The 22,134-nt window shown below is 43.3% G+C and overlaps 1 protein-coding gene across 1 annotated transcript; it reads right to left on the bottom strand.

Moving 5' to 3' along the window:
- Positions 1 to 304: 304 nt before the first annotated feature.
- Positions 305 to 14,919, bottom strand: MASP2 (MBL associated serine protease 2). The gene is given in 15 exon segments (XM_082493578.1): positions 305 to 636; positions 638 to 710; positions 712 to 820; positions 2,115 to 2,195; positions 2,625 to 2,720; positions 2,723 to 2,755; positions 3,451 to 3,522; positions 4,434 to 4,556; positions 5,103 to 5,127; positions 5,130 to 5,246; positions 5,250 to 5,252; positions 5,834 to 6,030; positions 12,801 to 12,932; positions 13,174 to 13,351; positions 14,746 to 14,919. Coding segments are annotated over 15 exon segments (1,599 nt in total). The 5' UTR covers positions 14,905 to 14,919; the 3' UTR covers positions 305 to 435.
- Between the last annotated feature and the right edge of the window lie 7,215 nt (positions 14,920 to 22,134).

Below are 22,134 nucleotides of genomic sequence, written 5' to 3'. Positions count from 1 at the left end.
TTTTTTTTTCTTTAACAGAATTGTTAAGCTTAATAAGCATCAAGGACTTAATGTTGCTTTCTAAGTATTTACATACTCTAGATTTATAAGTAATTCTTACCAGCTGCTGCTTAAATTACATTAAAGTCTTTTAAGAATTATTTAAAATAATGTTTTCAATCCAAGGGCTGTAATTGGTATAGAACCCGTCCTGCCCTGCCACAGCACAGTCTGACCCCCAGGACCCAATACCAACCCTATACCACAGGCAGCCCCCGCCCTCAGCTCCACAGCACGTCTGCTGTTACCAGAAGGGCATTTCCATTAGACGGTTTATTTCCGTACACATCTGTACATCCTTTCCAGCTGATGACTATACTACTATACAGCAGCAGAACAGAAGAGCCTCTTGTCTCGGTTCTTCCCCACCCCAATACAGCTACCCCATCACCTGTCTCATTTAAAATCTATTTTTCCTGGTGAACAAATGCGTGTGATATTGGTGCTAATTGAGACTTTATGCTCCAGTCTAACCAACCCAATGTCATTATCAAAGTTGACAAGATCATTTTTATAACCTTTATGAATAACAATTTTTCCTGCCTGGGCTTCATAATAAAATGAGCATTTGTTCAAAATCCCCAATTTAATCCTCAAAGCTTGAGGGGTTTCTTTGATCAACTACAACACAAGCAGCTGTTAGAACCCAGTTGTCACACAAAAGCAAACCCACCTCCTAATCCTTGCTCTGTAATTAACAGCACTTGCCAGGGAAATTCTCCAGGCTTGGCTCGCCATCCTCCATGCGTACGCTCCACAGTTCCACTTCGCGTTCCACAAACTGAAAAACAATGAAGGCAGTAATAACTGTTAAACATTTTAAGATTTGGACAATGAATTATTATGATTGTATGGATTAAATTAAGTTAATGATTCTAAATGTAATTCCTAGATTGTTTTGGAATGGTAAAATTGCTTGCAAATGAATATTTGATTTAGAGTACAATTTTCATTAGTCAGTATTACATACATCCTTTGGAAATGTTCTGTAATCAAGAGCGACAGTTTTGTTTAGGAATTTAGGCATAGAGAAGTGAGTATTTGTTCTGAATGTAAATTAAGGTAATTGGAATATATGGATATTCTAATCTAAAAGATAAGAGGAACAATTATGCTTTTACATTGTAAAATGTTTCTTCCAAAACTCAGTCTTGAATCTTGAATAATTTTACAGAGTAACTAATTGAGCACTTCAAGCATTAAAAAAAAAAATATCAAAAATCCCCAGCCCAGTACTCTGCAGGAAGGGCATTCAGTGGCTTTTTCCCCCCCACAAATACCTCTGGAGCGTGGTTCATTTTTCCTGTCAGAAACAATGCCAACCAATTTAAAAGCAACAACAGTTTAGTTATTTAGGAAACTACATTCTCAAAAGAGCTGTAATAAACTGAAGGATCAGCTTTTTCCTCTCTTCAAAGGGAACAGAACTGAGTTTGTGGCAATACCCTGCAGCGCTAGCAGCAATAGGGGAGCCTCAGGCAAGACCAAGGCATGTTAAAATAGTAAACAATTTAACAGATAAATGTTAGGTCGGTATTAATAACTACAAGGAGTGCCAGTCACACGGTTATCGTAACATTTTTTAGTTTTGTTATTGTTCCTACCTGTTAAACAGCAATCGTAGCACTTGCTGTTTTGAAGATTAGTAACGTGAAGGGGGTAATCTGGTTTTTAAAGTGAACGTTCTACACTGGGGTGGTTCTGCCTCATCAACTTAAAGGTACCAAAAGAAAATCTGAGCAAGCCACACCATTATAGCTGCTACTGAACTCTTGACATGAGGAGTGGAATCACTTAGTTGAGTAACTTTTACTAGCCCAGCACTGGTGGGGCACTGCAGGGTGGTATTGCAACAAGCACTGCAGAATGGAGCCTCACCCCTTCATTGCAGGAGGCGCGATGAAGTTCCAACTCAGGGGCACGTAAGTGCATGACTTCAAAGCAAGCTGTGTCCTTCGGCCTCACCGTCTGTAACAGCGTGACTGTGGGCCAGCAACGGTCAGGACCAGCTGAGAGGTTGTTAATGATTTGGAGGCAACTGCTGATTCCAACTATTTTGTACATTCACGCATTACCTGGTTCACAGATGGGAGGGGTTATTTTACCTTTTGGGTTTTTACAGTATCCATCATCACTGCATATATATTTACCCGCATCTCACAGAGACAACAGAAATAAGAACAAGTGAATAGAACAGGCGGGCATTGTTTTAAAGCAACACACAAGTGACACCCTACACTATTTTAGGTCTCCTTTGAGTTTACTGCAGACCTATGCAAAGGCGACTCTGCATCACTTACCCTCCTCTGGCTATTCACAGAATCTAATACTATTAAACACCACTAACTGATAAAAACATGTTAAGGTCCCAGCTGTAACTGAATTAAGCCTACCTGGGGTATCTTTCAGTATGCTTAGGGATGCCTCCTTAAAAATGCAAGTAATACTTCCCAAAGTTAACAGCCTTTGCACTGTGTTTCAGGAAGGTTCTGCTGACTTTTACGGGCCTGTCTGTGTGTCAGGGGTGCTCACGCTGCACACCACCAGAACCAAGCACCACTCTTAATCTGATGTTTAGGACCCACCGTTACTATTAGCCTTTATGGTGCAGAAGGGGGCTTCACCCTGGTACTGAACTTCAGCGCAGCCGGTGGTCTTCTTGGGTCCTTTAACATAGCACTGCTGCCTATGTCTGCAGGTTGACCACAGTCAACAACTAAAGCAGTCAAAAAATACATTAAAAAAATGAAAAGCTAGTACACTGAAAAAAGCCAACCTAATCAAGCAGGACTCAACTGTGATCTCCAGGGAATGGTACAGGGCGTCTTTACTCGTGATAAGGGAAGCACCGGTGAAGGTTATGTGCTCCCAGCTGGGTGGGCAAACCAGGAACACTATGGCTGAGTGCTGGGAGCTGGAGAGGGTTTAGCAGATTCTGTGGTTTCCTCAGAAAGTTTGCACTCCCATCACTAGACTAAGCTGTGACTATGCAAGACTCACACTGCACACCGTGTACACAGGAAACCGATACATACATTAACAACCACAGACTAATTAAAGATAAATTGTACCAGTACTCTAAGAGTACAGGTACAGTATTTTTCTCCTGTGATGATTATGCTTTTGCTACTTACATAAAACTGTTGGCAGATCATACACTACTTCAAAAGACGCCGCATTTTTTTTCTTCTAAATAAAGTGCTTTTTAGAGATTATAAAGAATGGCAGAAATTGAAATATCTTCCAACTTACAAATACAAAATGCACTTTGACAAGAAATGGAACAGTTACCAAGCACAAGAAAATGTTTCTCATACTGGAACTTCTATCATTGTCTTTACAAAACCAATGGTTTAAATATAAATATTTACCCAGAAATTGTCAAATTCACAAATATTAACACTGACTTACTGATGCACTTTGCCACTGGTTTGTTCCATGAAGCTTCCCTTTGACATTCCTCTACAAAAGACTTCACAACATCTTATTTCTCCAAGAAGCAGGAATAGAAATAAAAGGTCAAAGGCAAATCATCGTATGTATCAGACTGTGGGCACTAATACAGGCCATAGCGGATGGCTGTGAATGGGAAGGAGCGTCACCCTTTCTGAATCTGGAGGCTACTTTGCCTTTGTTGTGTAGCAGTTCCACCACTTACAGCTGCCCTGTCACCAGCAGCGATGGCACAACATGCTGGTCAGTGCGCTTCAAGGCCGCCAAGGAACACAGCCACCATGGATCTCTTTCCACACACCCCCGGCTTTCCTACTACTTGCAGTTTAATACTAGTGCTCGCACCAGTTCAGTTATTCTGGGTTTCTACATAACCAGTAAATGTGTGCAACTATGAAATCAGATTATAAAACAGCTGCAGAGGTAAGCCTGTGCCTTCCTAAAACACAATCACCTAACTATGATTTAAAAATTTTACTGTAATCATACGTGCACTAGAGTATCTTCCAAAACTGCCTGCTGGGAAGTGGGATGTTTATTAAGAACCGAGTCTGAAATGTGGCATTCAGCAGGAATGCCTGAGTATTCCAGTTTTAACTTCCCTGGAGAGATGCAGTAAGAAATGAAAGAACATTAAAAATTCTCGCTACACTGATCTTGTGAAATCTTTTGTAAAATCATTCTTTTCTTCCAACATAATTACAAGCAAATCTCTAAGCAGCAGTGTTCAAAGAGCATCAGCACGCGCATGCATACACACAGGCGTACACAGAAACATCATTCTTTGGGGAGGATATCAAAGAAAGGACAATTGCTAACAAATTCCGTGCACTGAATACAGCTCTTAAGGTAAGCAACAGAAATTGTTAATGAGAAAAGGCACCTACATGTCTGATCCCTGAGAAATTAAGTCCAATAGGGCTGACAGCGCCATGGTTCACCTACTTCAAGTAGTACATATCCGATGTCACAAGAGAGTGCACAGTGGTCACCCAGAACGTACTGCACTTGCACCAGTGCGATGTGACCATGGGGTGGTGCTTCAGGACTGGGACACGGCAAACCTGCAGAGGATCAGAAAACAATATTCCCCTTAAAAATGACTTTGTTACTTACTGCTAAAGGCTCTTTGGGGAAACCCCACCCTTTCTCTACCCTTTCTCTACACTGTTTCACTCACATGGACACAGATCTACAATTACTGAGAAGGAAAGGAAGAACTGTGCCTGACTTACTGTGGTGCTTTCACATCAAAGGTGTGCATCGAGCAGTGCAGAGCCAGGCTACACTGACAGGACTAGCCCAGTACATCTGTTGCGTAAACATGCACTTTGTAACTCTTGACAAGTTGGGAAAATTGTTCCCTAAAATAAAATCATATGCCTGGACCTGAGTTGAACTGCAAGATCAGCTGGAATTCTGGAGTTCTCTTAAAACTTTATTTCAGAAGTAAACTACGTGGTAGCTATGTTGTTTAATAGATATGCTACTGAAAACTAAGCATGAAGCCAGTTTCAAAGCACCACTATTTGGTCGCTATTCAGGCCTTTCCAGGATGAAGTTCTGGGAATGGTTTGGACTTGAGAACTAAACAGAGGTCTCCCACCCACCTGTTGCTGTGTATTTTTCTTCTTTCACCCAGTGTGTGCTCCCGAGGTATCAGTTATGAAAGTAATAGTCACAACACTAGCCTGTGTCTCAATTTTTGCAGGCAAAGTCCTTCCACAGAATGGGCCAAATTGCTTTGTGGGTGTTTAAACCTGGAAAAAACGAGAAAAGGCAAACTAACTGTCTTTACTCCTTTCTCCATGAGGCTTATGGGAGAACAAACTGCTTTTAATACAGTGACTCCCCAAACTTGAACAGTCCTTTCTTGTAAATTTTAAGAAAACAGGCAGGTGGTTAGAGTGATGGCTCGTCACTCTGGTAACTCACAGAGTGCCTTTTCTCTGAGTATCCCAGCTGCTATGGAATTCCTGGGAAGCCACCAGGTCCATTTTATAGATGCAAACTGAATGCAACAGATTTAACTGACTCCCCTGGCATCACCCGTCTGTGATAATCACTGAGATTGTGATGAAATCTATCACACCTGTGTATGCTTCATTTTGGTTTTGGTGAGTTTTCCAAAAGACAAAGGTGTTGAAAGGGAGGGAAAAAAAAAAAAAAAAAACAAACAAAACCCAACAAAACTGAAGGGACGAGAAGAAGAAACAAATGAGAGATACAGGGAGACAAAATTGTAAATTAACATGGTGAAACACAGGCTGAAGAAGATGCAGTAAAAGAACTGGGCCTGTCTCACAACAGCTGTGATGAAATACAGTAAACTTCACCTTACATTCAGGACATCACAGGGGCACAACACTCCTGGGTGTGTCTCCACATTAAGGGTCTCCATGAATTCCAGCATGATTGGGAAGCCGTCTTCTACCTGGGTATTGTAGCTGCTGGAGCTGGGCAGGGGATAAGGTGTTGCACAGTCAGGGCTGGTGGATTCTCCAATTCTTTCAGTAAAAGTCTGACTCTGACAGTGGTCTAGTTAAAAAAAAAAAAAAAAAACACAACAGAAAACGATGATCATAGTCATAATAACTCAGTTCAGCTGTACTGGATAAAGGTAGTGGATCTTTTTCTACACTAGTCTATCCCTTCAAGAAAGTTTCAGCACCATGTATCTACCTACCTATGACACAGTGACACATTTCACCAGCGGGCATCTGTCACTATTGAGAAAATTGCCCTCTCTCTCTCTCTGTTGTGGTAGGACCAGGGCATGAGCATTACAGGCCTCCTACCTCAGAAGTGGTGCAGGGAAGGACATCGGGAAAGCAACACTTAGACAGTCACAGGGCTGGAGGTCAGAAACAAGTGTGATAGCTGAAAGCTCATCAGAAACATCCCAAGGTGTTAAATTTGCAGCTTGTCTGCTGCACTGGAGTGTGGAGAGTGATAGGATAGCTATCAGCTCCTCGATTCCAGAAGCCTCTGAATCCAGCTTTCTTTTTAATGCCTTTGTTGCCAGACATTTAGAATGTAATTGTATTCTCTGAGCAAAACCAGCTGTGCTTCTTGCCAACACAATTGGAGCCACAAATGCTCCCTGCTGAAGAGAAGCAAGAAGGAACAGCCACAAGTGCCCTGAGGATCTCTGCTTGTTGACAGCATCTGATCAGTGTGAAGTGGTGCTTTGATCAGATGGGAACAAAGGCTTTATGATGTGCTGCAAAAGCTGTATGAGCAATCCTTTAATTGATGAGGAATGCTGGACCGGCTGATAACACCGGCATAATTTTGCACCACTGTGACACTGAATTAATTCTAAGAGGGAAACTGTTTGACTTTGAATTGCATCCTCAAACACACCATGCTAACCTCCACCAACAAAAATGCCATTATCCAGTCATTAATTACAGACTGTCATCTAAAACAGACCATACAGTTTAAGGTTGTCATTTTAATGGAAGGGGACCAAGCTGTGAATGAGAAAATGAACATTATTGTCCCTTAAGTAACTATGGATTTCGTTAGCCAAGATTCTAAGCTCCTTTTACTTCAGAGAATGAAACCTGCTTCCACCCTACAACAGCCCTACATGCTGCTACAGGAAGTATTCCAATACAAGCGTTTACTTGGAAGGAAAGCAGCAGTAGGTAAAATCATAATCTTTTTATGTTTGTATGGCTCTTAGCGCAACTACAATACCACAACACAAGTAATGATGCACTTAGGTACTAAGTGTTTCTTTTAGCACAAGCTGTAATTTCAGAACAATCTTTCTCTGCCCATCTTCCCAGAAAGTTATGAGCAGCTGCTTTTATTTGACATAAACCTATCCATCACCACAGTGACCGAGCATGTGCGTGTGCTCTACTCTGAATTCATTGTCCTAGGTTTTCAAACACAGCTGACAAATACACAGTAAAACAGTTAATAAATACCTTGACTTGCCTATTCTGTTAAAACTGAGCACTTTCGTAATTTTTAAATCCTGTTTGAAATGCCTCTCTTGATCCAAAGAAGCAGAGAAAGCTTGACTAATTCACCTGGAGGTTCTGGCTGCCTCTGAATCTAACTGAACAGCACACAGCTTTGCACCAGCAGAAATTGAGCTACAATGGGAATTAAATCTTTTCCTTTCATGTTATACTTGTAGAGGATTATCATCAAGTGGGTTTTTTCCTTAATTGTTATTACCTCATTCTTCCCAGCCAAATGCATGTTTCTGTAATTCCACTGATTGTGCCACAAACTACAGAAGCATTTGATGGCTACGTAAGAATAAAGCATGTTTTTCAGCACACTCCTGAGCTGCTGCAGGTGCTCCTTACAATACAGCCAGTGACACAAAGTTCACTGTCTCTCTCCAGGGTTTAAGGTCCCACTACAATGCTTCCTTCTGCCTGCTGTAAGCCGAGGCTAAGAAACACCCCAAAACCTACTTGATATGCAGCTTTAGCAGTATACTGCTCACAGCCATTTAAGTGGAAAAAAAAAAAAAAAAAAAATCTGCTTCTCTTAAAAACTGAAATTTCCTCATGCTGCGAATATCTGTCCCAGCTCTACAGCTCCTACAGGAGTAGTCTGGAGGCAATTATAGGAAGAGATAGGAATGAAAACATGGACTCCTTGGGTGTGAAAAAAGACTCAGCGGGAAGTCCTACCATAAGCATACAAGCCACAATATAATGAGTACTACCCTTACACCTGTAACTCCCTACTGAAATCATTAGCAAGGCAGAATCTCAAATCTTCTGCTAGTTCTGCATCAGAATCCTATTACCTACATAACCCTTTTTCCCCGGGCATGGGATCTACAGTGTAAAGAAGGGATACTCAGGTTGGTGAGGTTAAATTCTCTACAAGAACCTCAGAGCTGGAAGGCAGCAACACCTTGGCTTCTATTTACCGTAATGATCATGTCATCTTCTTTCCTTGAAGTATGTTTAAAGGAACGTTATTAGACTAAAGCTCAGCATAAAAACATGTAAAAGAGAAATGGTGGAGAAAAGACCACTGTGTGGTAACATACACACACATATATACATGTAGAGACAGACAACCACTGCATATAACCAAACATTACAGTTTCTGAGGGCTGTTTACTTTCTCTAGTAATAAAAGGGCAAAGGGACACATGATGAAATTAAAGGCCGAAAACCACAACTCTGATACAAAATCAGGACTAAGAAATAGCATATAATTAATCTGTGCAACGCTCTGTCATATGAAATTTAAGGCAGATATACACTAGTGCTCTAAGTTCATCTTAAGCTAAGTAGCAGACAGCACAGGATCTGTTGCACAGGATCACGCTTCTGTATGGAAGTATACTTTAAAAATCACTTACTGAACTGTATCTTCCCCTGAAGCACAAGAAGCTGGCCGGTATCAGAGGCAGGAGATTGGACATGGGGGATCCTTAGCCTGGATCCATTCTAGCACACATATTCCAGAACTGCTCCGAGCTGCCCAGGTGCTGGTTGAGAGGCTCTTCAGGGCAGTGATTGCCCTGTGTTCACGTGGCAAGAAATAGCACCACGTGCCTGCACAGAGCTGGGATCCCCATATTTTGTTACAATACAAGCCAGAACAGTGACCCATTAATACCCCACTAATTCAGAAAACTGGCCTTCACCTTGTTTTGAAGGACTAAAGGAGGAGAAAGACAGAGACTAATAGTTCTTATGCTTCATTACATCTGTCTCCTTTAAACTCAATTTCCTAATTTTGACGTGAGATTTTCATAATACAGTTTGGAAAAATGTGAGTCATCACCAATAAACTCTCTTGACTTGTGCTCACATGAGTAGCCAAAATGAGCTGACCCAACAGAAGATACTCTGCTAGTCCAAGGGAATTTGCAGCTTGAAGATGAAAAGGCTTAGACTGGACCTTATTTTTCTCCTAATATCTCCTGGATGTGGCCACTGGGAGTTCTCTTTGTCAGGGCAGTATTTTTTTCCATAAGTTTGCAAGCAAGAAAGTCATAAACTAGCCAGCACAAAAAGGATCAAATAATTTTTTAACATCTGCTAGCAGAAATGCTGTCCCTTGCCTTCTCAGTGCAAGCTTTAGAGCTGTCCAGAGAGTGCTCAATTATGCTTAGGCCACATTTTTAATAGAATCACAGCGAGCTGTTTGCCAGAGGCTTGAACTCTGAAAAATGACCCCCTCAAAACCTGCAAGTCCATTGTCATTGGCTCATTAGGTCTCCAATGAAAGGTGGGTCATAAATTGTATCACCAAGCCATGACAAAATTTCAAGCTGCTTTGATCACAATGCACTGTGACCATGAAACAGCTTCTGAACAAGATTAAATACAGCAGAAATAAGCCTCGGTATCTGCTTGCACAGCTACTCTACCCCCAGATCAGTTCTATGCAGCATTTACCTTCTATGACACTTACTAAGCATCTTCCCAGTAAGTCAAGGCAGTGATGTTACCTCTTATTTTGCAGATGGATGCGCAAAGCTGGTAGCAAGCATAGCCCAAGGTAACACAGTAGTCTGCAAATGCAGTGTCCTGAAGTGAGTCAAGTGTCTCATCTAAAACTCTCCATCCCCTCCCACGCTCACTTGGAAAAGTTACCCCATTTACTCCAGGCACTAAAGAGTGGAGATGGGGTTGGAGAAACCGAGCCTCAGAAATTACAATTAAAAGCAACTCCTGCTAAATTGCAGAAATAAAGAAATGCTGACTGACTAATGTTCCTTAATGCCTTGAGCTTTTTAATCTTGAGCAGTTCACCTACAGCTGCTCAGCTCTGACTTGTTAACCTCTTGCAATAATTGTCATGTCTCCTACACAGATTTGGGGAGCTCCAGTCACTGACAAGCACGGAGCACTGCATTTCTCCAACAAGTTTTAAGAAGATGGTCCCTGCCCAAAGAGGGTACCGTCCAAAAGGACAACAAATGGATATTAATGGGGAGCAGTGAGAGGCACTATGAGGGACTGAGACAGTATCAATTAACGCCACAAGCAACTGAACTGAAGAACAACATTCCTTGTGTTGCATCTATTGCGGGGAGGGCACTGTTGCCTTCCCTTGTATGAAGGCAAGACACCTAAGCTGCCATGGTGACATTCATATTATTTTACTAAACTCCTGGAACTCTGAGGCTTTGCTCACCAGAACACATTTCAGCTATAAGGCTAGGCTCCCAATGGGAGATATAGCCAGAGTCACAAAATTTGGATCAAAAGAAAAAATAAATTTCAAACCTTTCCCAAGAGTGAATGGGCACTGAAAATAAATAGTTTCAATCTACAAATTTGGCTGCTGCCAACAGCATATCTAAAAGGAACATTAGGAAACAAATGTGTGGTTCTGTTCTTGCTGCAGTTTAAGAACTATGGAAGGTCAAGCAACAAGAGGTGGACAAGAGATTCAAGAATCTTCCGGTACCTGTGATGCTCAGGGGCCTTTCACAATGGCTTCTCTCTTATCAGTTCCTGCCTTATCTACTACCTTCTTTTTTCCCTAGTGACACATGGGAAATGTACAAAAATGAATGCCCCAGAGGCTGCTGTCAGCTTTCAACAAGGAACAGCCTCTTTATTGTCTGCAGGAGGCAGGTCTGAAAGGCAAGGAACCAAGACATACAAGCCACAGCACAAGAGAAGCCTGCAGCCCTTGGGCAGACTGCAACAGGCAGGTCAGGAGGGAGGGCAAACCAGCTCTTCCCAGCACATCTGTCTCCATCTCTGCCTAAGCGAGGAGAAGCTTAATTATCTCACGCTGGAAAATAAAGGAGAAAAAAAAAAAGAGCCTGTCAATATCAGCTTGCTCAGAGAGGAGCCCAAAAATCAAAGGGGCAGCTTTTGCTCTCATCTCATGAAGGCGATCCACAGAAAACTTTGCTTTGCAGCCCAGCCCAGTGGCTGGAGCAGCTTCAGCACTTGCCTCTTAAGGTCTCTGAAATCAAGTTCCAGCACATCAGCTGCCCCACAGTAACTCCTAATGTGCACATCTCCACCCATCAGGGTAGCCCAGCCCTTTGATATTGCAGATAAACTCCCTCTGCTAGCAATGTGTTCAAGGAGAGGGGCATAAGTGTGCACACATGAATGGTCAATGCAAAGCTGCTAGTCTGCTAGTTCACAGCTATTAATTTTGCACCTTCACATTAAGACCAGGCATATGCTTTATAGCATAAGTAAATCCATATACTTGTGCTAAAAGCCATCACTTTAGGAATCGCAGGTTGAATGAACAGGTCTGTTTGAATACACTGGAGATATGAGGAGTTTAAATCTTGACTCAGACCCGGGCAGCCATGGCTGGAGAGGGTTTGTAAGAGGCTGGAGTTGGGGAGCTAAGTGCCAAGGCACTTAGCACTGGAAATTAGATCCAATGCTGCATTTCAGCACGGGTGAGCTCAAAGAAACTATCTTCCCACCTATGACAATATTTAGTGAGCAGTATGTGTGCTGGTTCTTTCCAGACAGGATTCAGCTCCAGGAGGGCAAAGCTGCACCTACAAAGGATGAATCTGACACCACATGTAGGCACGCGTTTTACTGCAAAGTGAATCCTGAAGTGCTGATCACTGCTCTGATTCAGACAGACACTTTGCTGCCTGACAACACATAAGCTTTCCCTAGTTCTGAACTGAGAAGCAGAGCCAGGCAGGTGAGCCAGGTAAACCTCATGCTGTATGCCTTTCTGAACAAGAGATCTGTGCCTGGCCTTGTCTTCCACTTAATGAGTGGATCATTGTATCCGGTGTCAGTGATATGTGGACTGTGCTGTTTCTTGGCCTGTGTCCTTCCAGGGGGAGTAAGCAAACTATTTCTTCATTAAGACTTCACAACTTGATTTTAAGTCTACTTAAAATCTACTAACTTGGGTCCGGAACACGCAGTATCTCAGTACCCGGGGAGCAAGATACACTGGGTTTTGCAAGGCTGGCTGCATTGGCAGCCATGAAAACTGAAACTGTCTGCAGTGAGAAACATAAGACAAATTTCTTGCTTCTCCATTCAATCTGGCTAAAGCTGAACACTGGTGGATGTTGCCTAAGGAGTAACCAAAACCAACTGCCAGTGCACCATTTTGCTGTGACACAATATTGCTGTCCGTAACAGCATCAATTAGCCCACAGCCACTCTGCAAACCAGGGCCTCTGCTCACAGCCCTGACTAACCCCCTGTACATTCTTCCTGCTGTACCAGGCGTATAGGAAATACTGAAAACAACAACAAAAAAACCACAGCTTTCATCTTGATGCTAGTGTTGGGACTGGATTTAAGCAGATGCTGTAAGTAGGGAAGCATCTCCCAGATCTAGCAAGAGCTCACCTGTGCACGTCCTCTTGTTTTCATGCAGTGTGTAGCCAATCCGACAGCTGCAATAGTAGCCTCCCACGTAGTTGTGGCAGTGATGATTGCAGAAGGGTTCACCATCAAACAGCTCTTTGCACTCATTGATATCTAATGGGTGAAGCACAGAATTAGGCAACCTTCAACAACATTTTGTCTTGGACCAAGCCACTCTGTTTTGTGAGGTTGGCTCATTTGCTTTTGGTTCCTGCACCTTTTTGCATCTGCCTCCATACAATGAGACCGCCTTCTCCCACCTCCCGCCAGCAGCCACAGTCTATGAGAGCACAGAGAAGCACCAACCCCACTATAGCTGTGTCTCTTGCATCTACAAGAGGGGCTGGTCTCTTACCTTCGGCAGCATAAAAGGCCTCAAAGCCTGTGAATGGTTTCTCATTGGAGTAGTCAGACCGAAACACTACCATGAGGTTGTTGTCAACCGAGATGTATGTCTTGTTGCCTGGAGCCTCCTCAGTGTCTGTACTATCCTTTCCACACAGCGTAGCCAAGGTCCTCCCACCAGAGCTCAGCTGCAAAATGAGCAGACAAATCTACCAGATGAGCACAGAGCTTGGCTCTTCCCAACCTGCAGCCATGGTTTGGAAAGCATGTGTTTAATGGTGTGAGAAAGGAGGCTTGGATGCTCTCAAAAGCTGCTTCTGGAGGTCAGTCCAGATCCAGGGACAGATATGAGATTTCCCCTATTCTCTGTGACTTAAGCCTGTAATGTTGTCTCCCTTTTCCCTTTCAGAGGCCCACATAAAGCTGTGATACCAGCCTGGGCTATCAGCACCATGCTTTGTTTCTAATGCCCTTGTTAACTTGGCACTCTCAGTGACAATAAGATCTTGGTAAAGCCAGAGACAATTGGGGTAAAAAAAGTTTCATACACTGAGAAATTCAAATATATATAGTAAAAAGTCCCCTTAAACTAGTGACTCATTTGCTCTATGATTCACTTATTGCAGTTCCAGCTCTTCATTTATCTTGTTTTCAATACAAGAGAAATATTCTGATACATGGGGTTCGTGTTGTACACGGTAGTGAGAGAACTGTGTACTACAGACCTACCAGAAATGAGGACTCTGTCCCACCCAAAGGAAATTACATGAAGAACACCACCGGTTGGGGGAATGGGAGCTGCTTGCCATAAAAAAACATGGAAATGAGATCTTCCTTAATGGAAACAAGGCTGCCTGATTTATTTCCATCAGATTCAGAAGTACTGCTGATGCACTGGTCTTGCATACTCCCTGTGAATACAGCTCCCTCTTTAATGTATATCAAGCTGTGCAAACAACAAAACGAGTGCAGAGGTAGCACGGCCTCAAATCAGCGACAGTGCCACCTGACTAGAGCACATGCTAGCACATGGAGTACAAACCTTCCAGGGATACCACTGATCATCCAAACACTTCCCCAAGACAGTATCTTTGTTTCTTTTGCTGAAGTTGTTTCTCACATTAACTAGCAAGCACACTATAGCAAGTGTTCCAAGTGCATGTTTAGACAAGATGACAGTATCTTGTTTAGACTATCGCTTACACTTTTACAGTCTCCCATTATACTTTGTGTAAAGCACTACTTGTTAATTTAAAACACACACTGTAACTTCAGCAAAATGAAGCTCAAATGTTGTTTTGGGCAAGATTTCAAACCTTTTACTTCACGAGAGGGGAACATCAGAATTTTCTGAGCCCAAAGAACTCAAGTTTCAGATGTTCCAACATGACAATCAGTTCTGCTTCCTGGTCCAATGGGCCTCAATAAATACATCATTTAGAAATCAGCTGAGCCTGAACTTTACTAGCAGACTCGAATCAAGTGCTTACAACAGTTATGTTGGTCCTGCATGTGTCCAGGATAACATATACCCAGTTTTCAAGAACTTGGCCTGCTACACATCACCCTGCCCTACACATACCTTCACATAATCGTATTCACACAGGTAGGACAGCTCCAGGTTGAAGTGGGTGAAGTAGATGCGGACAGAATATCCTTTGGGGACAGTAATATTCCAGATTCTCTCCTTATGATTTGGGTAGACATTTGGGAAGTTGGGGGACGTGATCCTCCCATACATTTTCTGCAGCACAATGCTGCTGCTTGCTCCACTGTAAAGCACAGCTAGCAAGACAAAGAGCCTGTGTCAAAGGAACAGAGATTAATGGAGAAAGAGTGAGCTTCAAATCAGACCATACCCCAAACGCCACACATCCCAGTTGCCAGTCTCGATACCAAATCGGATTATCTGAAATAGATAACTGAAATTGTCATGCCCAACACCCTTCTCACTTGACAATGGAAGAAATCAAGAGGTATCAATGCAGTTACACTGTAGTAACGGCTAAACAAGAGGAGAATCACATTCGTGCCTTCTAAGGCCTGCACAGAGCCAAGTGGCCAGAGGAGCTGGGGAGGTCCCTGCGACTGCACTCACCTCATCGTGTTGCTCTCCTGTCTGAGCCTGCTCTGCTCTGAGCCCTGGGGAAGGAATCTCTTCTGATGTATTTGCATTTGGGGGTGGATGTATTTATTGTGTGTGCTCTGCTGTGTTTGTCTGGATGTTGAACTCTGATGTTTATCTCCCTTCCACCCCCTTCAGCCTGCTGAGTTCTGGGAACAGCAATCACTAAAAACCAGGCTTGTGTTCAGCGCATGAGGCCCCAGTCAATGACAGGGAGAGGCAGACAGAGATGAAGCGGATGGATTAGGAATGCTGCAGGCTCTTGGAGGGAGCCCTCGAATCGCAGCTCTGCAGGAAGGCAGGCAGTGGGAGGAGGCACAGAGCGGCTCCAGACAGTGTCTGGATGGGGCAGCGAGGGGAGCTGGGCAATGCTCCCCTAACCAGATGATCTACAATTACTATTAATGCAAACAGCATGTTACTGAAAGTACTGTTTCTTCCATTGTCAGAGCAGGAAGGTGTTGAAAACAAAATAAAGGGGCACATCACAGGATTTCAGAATAGTGAGCGAGTGTGGTTAGGTGGTTGCGTGTAATGGGACAGGAATACTCAGGCGACACCACACTACAACGCACGCAGGCACGAGTTTAAGAGATGCCAAAGTCTTCCAGTTCTCAGCTGCACATTTTAATCCCGTGTGAGCTTGTGTTCCCTGGAACCTGCTTCATGCCTTATTGATATGCATGGATGGCTTTTTATCCTGTCCACCCTGGAACACAAATACGGTAAAAATGCATACTTAATAAATTATGTCTTTTGAACCCGGCTTGCTACAGAAACAAGACAAAATTCCTCTGTGCTCACATCTGCCTGTGTAACCTAACTTATTAACTTTAAAAGCCCAATGGTCGATTTCTACCAAATTTGGCAGAAGAAAAGCAGTTCCAAGGATATCAGTGCAATGGAAATAGGTGGATGGATAAAATAAAATTAATTCCTATTACTGGGAATTCTCTGAGGAAAAAAATGAAGATAGAACTCAAATTTCTTTTAAACATTTGTGAATCCACACAGGGATTTCATACCACTACAAGACCCCAGCGAATTCAACTGGGAGAGCCAACGCTATAGCACATAAACCGTTATTAATTCCACTGCTTGAAGACTGCTCCATTCCAAGTCCACATTTAGGTTTCCCGTAAAATTCCTATTCCAGCACATACACCTAAGTTCATAAAGGGTAAGAAGTGAGATATTTTAATGCAGAAGCTAGGTCCCACCTCTTCCCTGACAAAAACAGAGAGATAGGAGGAAAACTGATTTACAGCAGGGAACAGACTACCCACACTGCACATGCAGGAAATTTATACTGAGATATCCTGTAATTAAATGGACACCTTTTCATACTCATTTTTGAACAGCCAAAAAATCATTACCCCAGGCGGTAAAGTTGGTGCTGGCAGGAAAACAGGAGTTATTGCATGAACAAAACTAAAGCCAACAAACCATTTAGCAGACTGCAAACAGAAAACACCATTTAATAAAAGTGAAGGAGAAACCAGTAGCAGTAAGAATTAATTGCATAGCAGCAGCACCTACAAGCATAGTTAACAGACAAGAACGCAGAGGGGAACAGCTTTTCCTAAGGCCCGGTAGCTGTTAAAATGATCCTACCAACACATGCAAGATGTGGACTTTATACTGGCTGAAAATGAGGGAACAGAAAGAAAATTTTGCAAAAAAATCAGTCCATGCCTAACTGAGCAGGTGCCTGATTCCCACAGACATAAATACTTCCAGAAGTTTCCCACATTAGACTTCCAGCTCAGTTCAGCAGCAGAGTCATGGAGAGTCAATTCTGATCTCAGGTCTGAAAAGTTTCTTACCGCCACAGAATTTGATGAGGCCCCTGAAGCTGACGATTGCCGCCTGGCACTGAAATAAGAGAATTTACTTAATAAACTGTAATCCTGGAGACTGAGAAACTGAATGCTTGGTGCACATACTGGCTTTCCTCTGGCACAGTCTGTGGAGAAGTAAGACTGCTGTGATTTTAGTCCTTAGCACCTGACATGAATGATACCAAAAATGTCCCTGTTTCTTTGGCCAGAAACCTTCCACCTCCAAAAGGCTGTTGAGCATCAGCTAGCCAGGTGCAGCAGTATCTTGCCCACAATTTCCCTTTTGCCTGTGCAAGACTAAGCCAGCCTGAAGGCTGAGTGGACTTCATCCATTTCACTGCAGTTTCCATCTGCCTGTAACTTGCTGAGTTACTGATCCACTTTAGGAAGCCTGGGTGTTATCTGAAATGACAGATGCCTCTTGAGAAGTCTGTCCAGCTGTCTTCTTGTGCCCCTGTCTCCTTCCATGCTCAAGAGCTGAGGTAGTACAAAGGCAAGCCATCATTTTCAAGAGAACCACCAACATGTGTGAAAGCCAAGGTTCAGAGAAAGATCTTTCCCTTGAAAAAAAAAAAAGACAACCTTCTGACGAATGGAGGAATATGGAATGACACAGAGATACTGGAGAGACCTCCTATAAGCCCATGATCTCCCTCAGACCCTGCAGAGTCTCTCAAAATACAGTTTTACTACTCAACGCTGAAGTCTGTCAAGGACAGGTTTCAAATCCCTCCTGTGGCAATAGTTAAGTGCAGACAGCTAAGCCAGACACATGAATAAATCAGCAAGCGCAGAGCTGCTCAGCCAACAGTGCCCCTCAGGCTGGTACCACTAAGATCCAGAGACCCGATCTCCACCTTCCCTGCAAAACCAGACAGCAGCAGGAACCAACTGAAAAGATGAAAAGGCTGGAAAGCAGCTCTGCAGCTAGATCCTTCATCGAAGTTGTGTGAGATCCAGGCTAAGTCCCAGGTTAGCTCTTCAGTTCAGACTTCCCTCTGACTCCAAGTTTTGAAACTAGAAAAATGTCATCTGAGGTAAATTCTGCCAAACCTGTGTTCCTACAGAAAGAGCTTCATTTGTGACAAACTCTGAGATCCTATAAAAATGAAGTCAATACAACCCCACACCCATTTAATCAAAAAAGACCCAGACAGCTCTATTCTCAAATGGCTCATGCAAAACCACACGCTGCCTCAGAATATCATCGTGTGCTGGGGGAGAAAACCATCTCCGGGCCTTTCAAAGGCAGCTCCTGCATTCTAACTGCAATTCCATGAAAAGCACTGCAATGACTGATCACAGTCAGGACCATATGCTTCAGGTCTAATAAACAGGACAGTGAACATCTGAATGTGCCTCCAGATCCAAAACACAGGTACAGTGCCGAAGCAAGAGTCTGGTTAATGAATGGAGGAAAAGCATGCACACGCCTTCCCAGCTTCTAAGATGAGACAGTGCAGTCATCCACCGTAGCAGTGGCTATCCTTGTGTCACAAACCAGGAGAGCAAATGAGCGCAATAGCTGCTTGCTGTGATCCCCGAAGACATTGCTCCCCACTGCCCCTTATTTCTCAAATGCCAGCTGCCTCTGCAGAGCCCTAAGAGATTGCCTTGATGCTTGCTGTTCCGTGGCTAAATCGAACCCTCCTGCACTGAGGGGTTCAGAGGACTGGGGGGAGAACGCAGCAAAGGAAAAGGCGTTCTGTTTTCTCATTACAAATCAAATAGCGTGACTGACATCAAAAGACAAGCACACAGACGGAGCAAGCAGAGCATAGAGTGGGACAGGGGGAAGAGCCTGGCTGCTGTGAAACAAGAAAAAAAATCTTGCTAGGGCAAAAATAACAGAGAAAGCTCATGCAATGGGACAAGATGTTTTCTCCCTTCAGTTAGCGCATGCCTTCCTCCTTCTCATACTTCCCTATTGCTATCTGATTGTTTTATATTCTCTTTGCAAAGATGAACTCCAGCTGCTACAGAGTGCTAAGGCACGTTTCTCCAGCAATGAAAAAAATCACTGAACATGTCCTCTCTACTCTGCACTAAATGACTTCCAAAGGACAGTCAACAGAATTCTACAGTGCCGTCCTTATTTGAAAGCACTCAGATCTGAGCTCAAATTGTCTAGGAAGATCAACAAAAACTCTGGGGTAAAGATACTGGTCAACAGCTTTGCTCCTCTGGCATGAACAGAGCTCTTAAAAACAAGGGTATGGTGGTGCTGGTCTCAGGCTGTGAAACCACAAAGTTCAGTGCAAAGCACATGTCTCTGAACATGTGTGTCTGTGCACACGTGCACATGCACATATTAGAGACCACACACACACAATTTATACATTATGTAAGTGTACACAATCACAATGATAATGTGCAAATACCTGTATAACTTCTGTTCAACTACGTAGCTACAGAATCCAACAGCATGTAATTTTCACGTGTGCCAGCCCATTTCAACCACTGCATGGATGCATATGTATGTATTTACGCACATGACTATACAAATTCCAGGGCAAACCCCTGCACTGCACACACTCATCCCCTTGGGGAGAGAATATGACAGCACACAAGTAAGAGATGCTGGTCACATTACTCTGCCTCCTCCTGGAAAAAACTCCTGTTCTGCCACGGGGAAGACAGCAGAACTGCGTAGGTCAGAATCTCTTTTCCCCTTGCCTGTCTCCCCAAACCCATTAGCCTGGCTCTCAAAGATTGAACTAGCTCACAAAGCTACTGCCTTGCTCCTGCCCACATCCTTGGTAGCTGCAGCACGTCTGCTGGGCTGGCTCCAAGTCCATGACTTCACTAGAGCAGCTGTTTGTGCTAGGAAGAGAGTTTGGTTACAATTCAGATACAGCTAGAGCCAAAGCGACAAAATAAAGTGCTGTCTTCTCTCCAAGCAAAGATGCTATGCACGTTACAAGCCCAGCCAACACATTTTCCTTGGTTAAGCCTGCCTCCAAACTAAGAGGAACAAAGGGGACGAGTGAATAGCACACGTCTAACATGTCTCTCTTGTCCAACATGAAGTCTCAAAGCAGGAAAGGCACACTGGGAGCAACAACAAAACAAAGCACAAGAAAAATGTGACCAATCTCTGTACTAGAGGACACAAAGACCAACCAAGGATGAGTCCATCAGGATCTCCCTATTGTGAATAGAGTGAGGTTAATCAAAAGCCACCCCTGTACCTATTATAGCCTCATTCAGCAAGCAGCTTGGCCTTGTGAACTAATTAGAAGACTTCTCAGCTCCCAGAACAGCACCCAGGAATGCCAATCTCATTTAGAGAGTGATTTGGGGTTACACACCTGCCATGATGCCTGGAAGGCCTGGAAAGTCACTTGCCAGCTTAGAAAAAGCTATTAGCATATGCCATTCCCTCCAGCACACAGTCTCCAACAACAGGATCCACTTGAGCAGTAGCCTCTCTCAAAAATCATTCTTTCTCAAGGGAGAATTGAAAAGCAAGCTTGGCAGAACCATATCGATCTCCTGCTGGAGTTTCCATATGATCCTCCACTGTTACATCCTTTCTTAAACAAAACTTAAACTCCTTCCTATCTGCAGAACCAGACTCTGCAGAGTACAGCAACCACCACTACATTTGGGATGTAGCCCTTGTTTTACAAAGAAGGGGAACCCAGACTTCGTCATCCACACTAAAACCACAGCAGGCAAGTTGCTCTCAGCAGAGAGCACAAGGTCTGCCTTTGGAAGTCAGAGTTTGGCTGCTTGTCTCTATTTTCATCTCCCTTTCATTTCTTCCTTCTTTCATGACTGCACTTCCTCTACATGCAATAATTAACACTGAAGAACTGTATTCACCTCCCAAACGTGTAACTTGCTGAGACTGGAGGAGACAGTAAATTCCTGAGGCTCCCTCCCCCCTCAGGAAGAGGGAGAAGCTGAAAAACGTGCTGAAGGATAGGTTTCAACAGCATTAGGACTGGCAAATTCATTAAACCCACTTGCGACAGGCTCCTTGTACATATATACATCAAAATACATTTTCTATTCACCCATTCAACTCAAAAACATTTTTCACCATTTCTCTTCCTCTGCAATTGTCCATAACCTCATTTTTTTCTAACAAAGAGGCTATTACCCCACTAATCTAGACAAACAATAAAGCCTGCCCAAAGCACTCCCAAAATAAGAGCTATTGCTCAGACATTAAAGAGTTAGTATGATACATTGAAATGGACAAATCTTCCCTCTGGCTAAATCCCCCACTGAATACACACAACCTCATTCCTGCCTTGGAGAAAATAGATTGAAGGCCATGTAAGAGCCAACAGTCGCATCAATCAGAACCTGTATATTAAAATGCCTGTAGCACTCCAGGAAAAAAACCAAAAACCTTCCAAGCAACCAGCTGTGCTAAACTTTTGCTTACCACCTCAATGGAATAATATGCCTTTCCCAACTATTTAAAATCAATCTCCCTTCAAAGAAGTCTCAGATCCCCAACTGTTCTCCTCTCTTCGGAGGAGAAATTAGGGATAAGCAACGTACCTTCTGCATGCATTGCCTTTTACAAAGGCTGGCCTTATCTATCTTATTTTTAAGGCATGAATGTCAAATCTGTTCCTGCTCAAAAGAACTAGAAGTGTTCAAACCGAACAGTATCTTTCAGTCTAGATCTAAGCTCACTTTTGCCAGAATTCCACCCTAAAGCTCTTGTTTCTTGCCCCAGGGAAAAAAAAAACAAGCCTAACAAAATGCAGGGCAAGAGTTCTGTGCTGCATGGCCACTTTACTCATTTTTTGCTTCTTTCACAGAAATCTTCACAAAGTGATAACCAGTGAAACATCCTTTGCTCCTGTGTGCTTTTGTTTTGGGTGATGACAAACACTTCAATTTGAGGTGAGATTGCTATTGTTTCATAGGGAAATTTAACAGAGTGGGAAACTTACCTGGGCTTCCTGCCCCTCACTTTTCAACACGGTTAGTGAAATCCACAATGCTGAAGTTTCTGCAGAAATCATGACTGAAGCTTGAA

The sequence above is a fragment of the Vanellus vanellus genome (assembly GCF_965231255.1).
Source record: "Vanellus vanellus genome assembly, chromosome: 20".
NCBI classification, from domain to species: Eukaryota; Metazoa; Chordata; class Aves; order Charadriiformes; family Charadriidae; genus Vanellus; species Vanellus vanellus.
The sequence above is the reverse complement of the archived record's forward strand: the minus strand, read 5'-3'. Positions and strand labels throughout refer to the sequence as shown.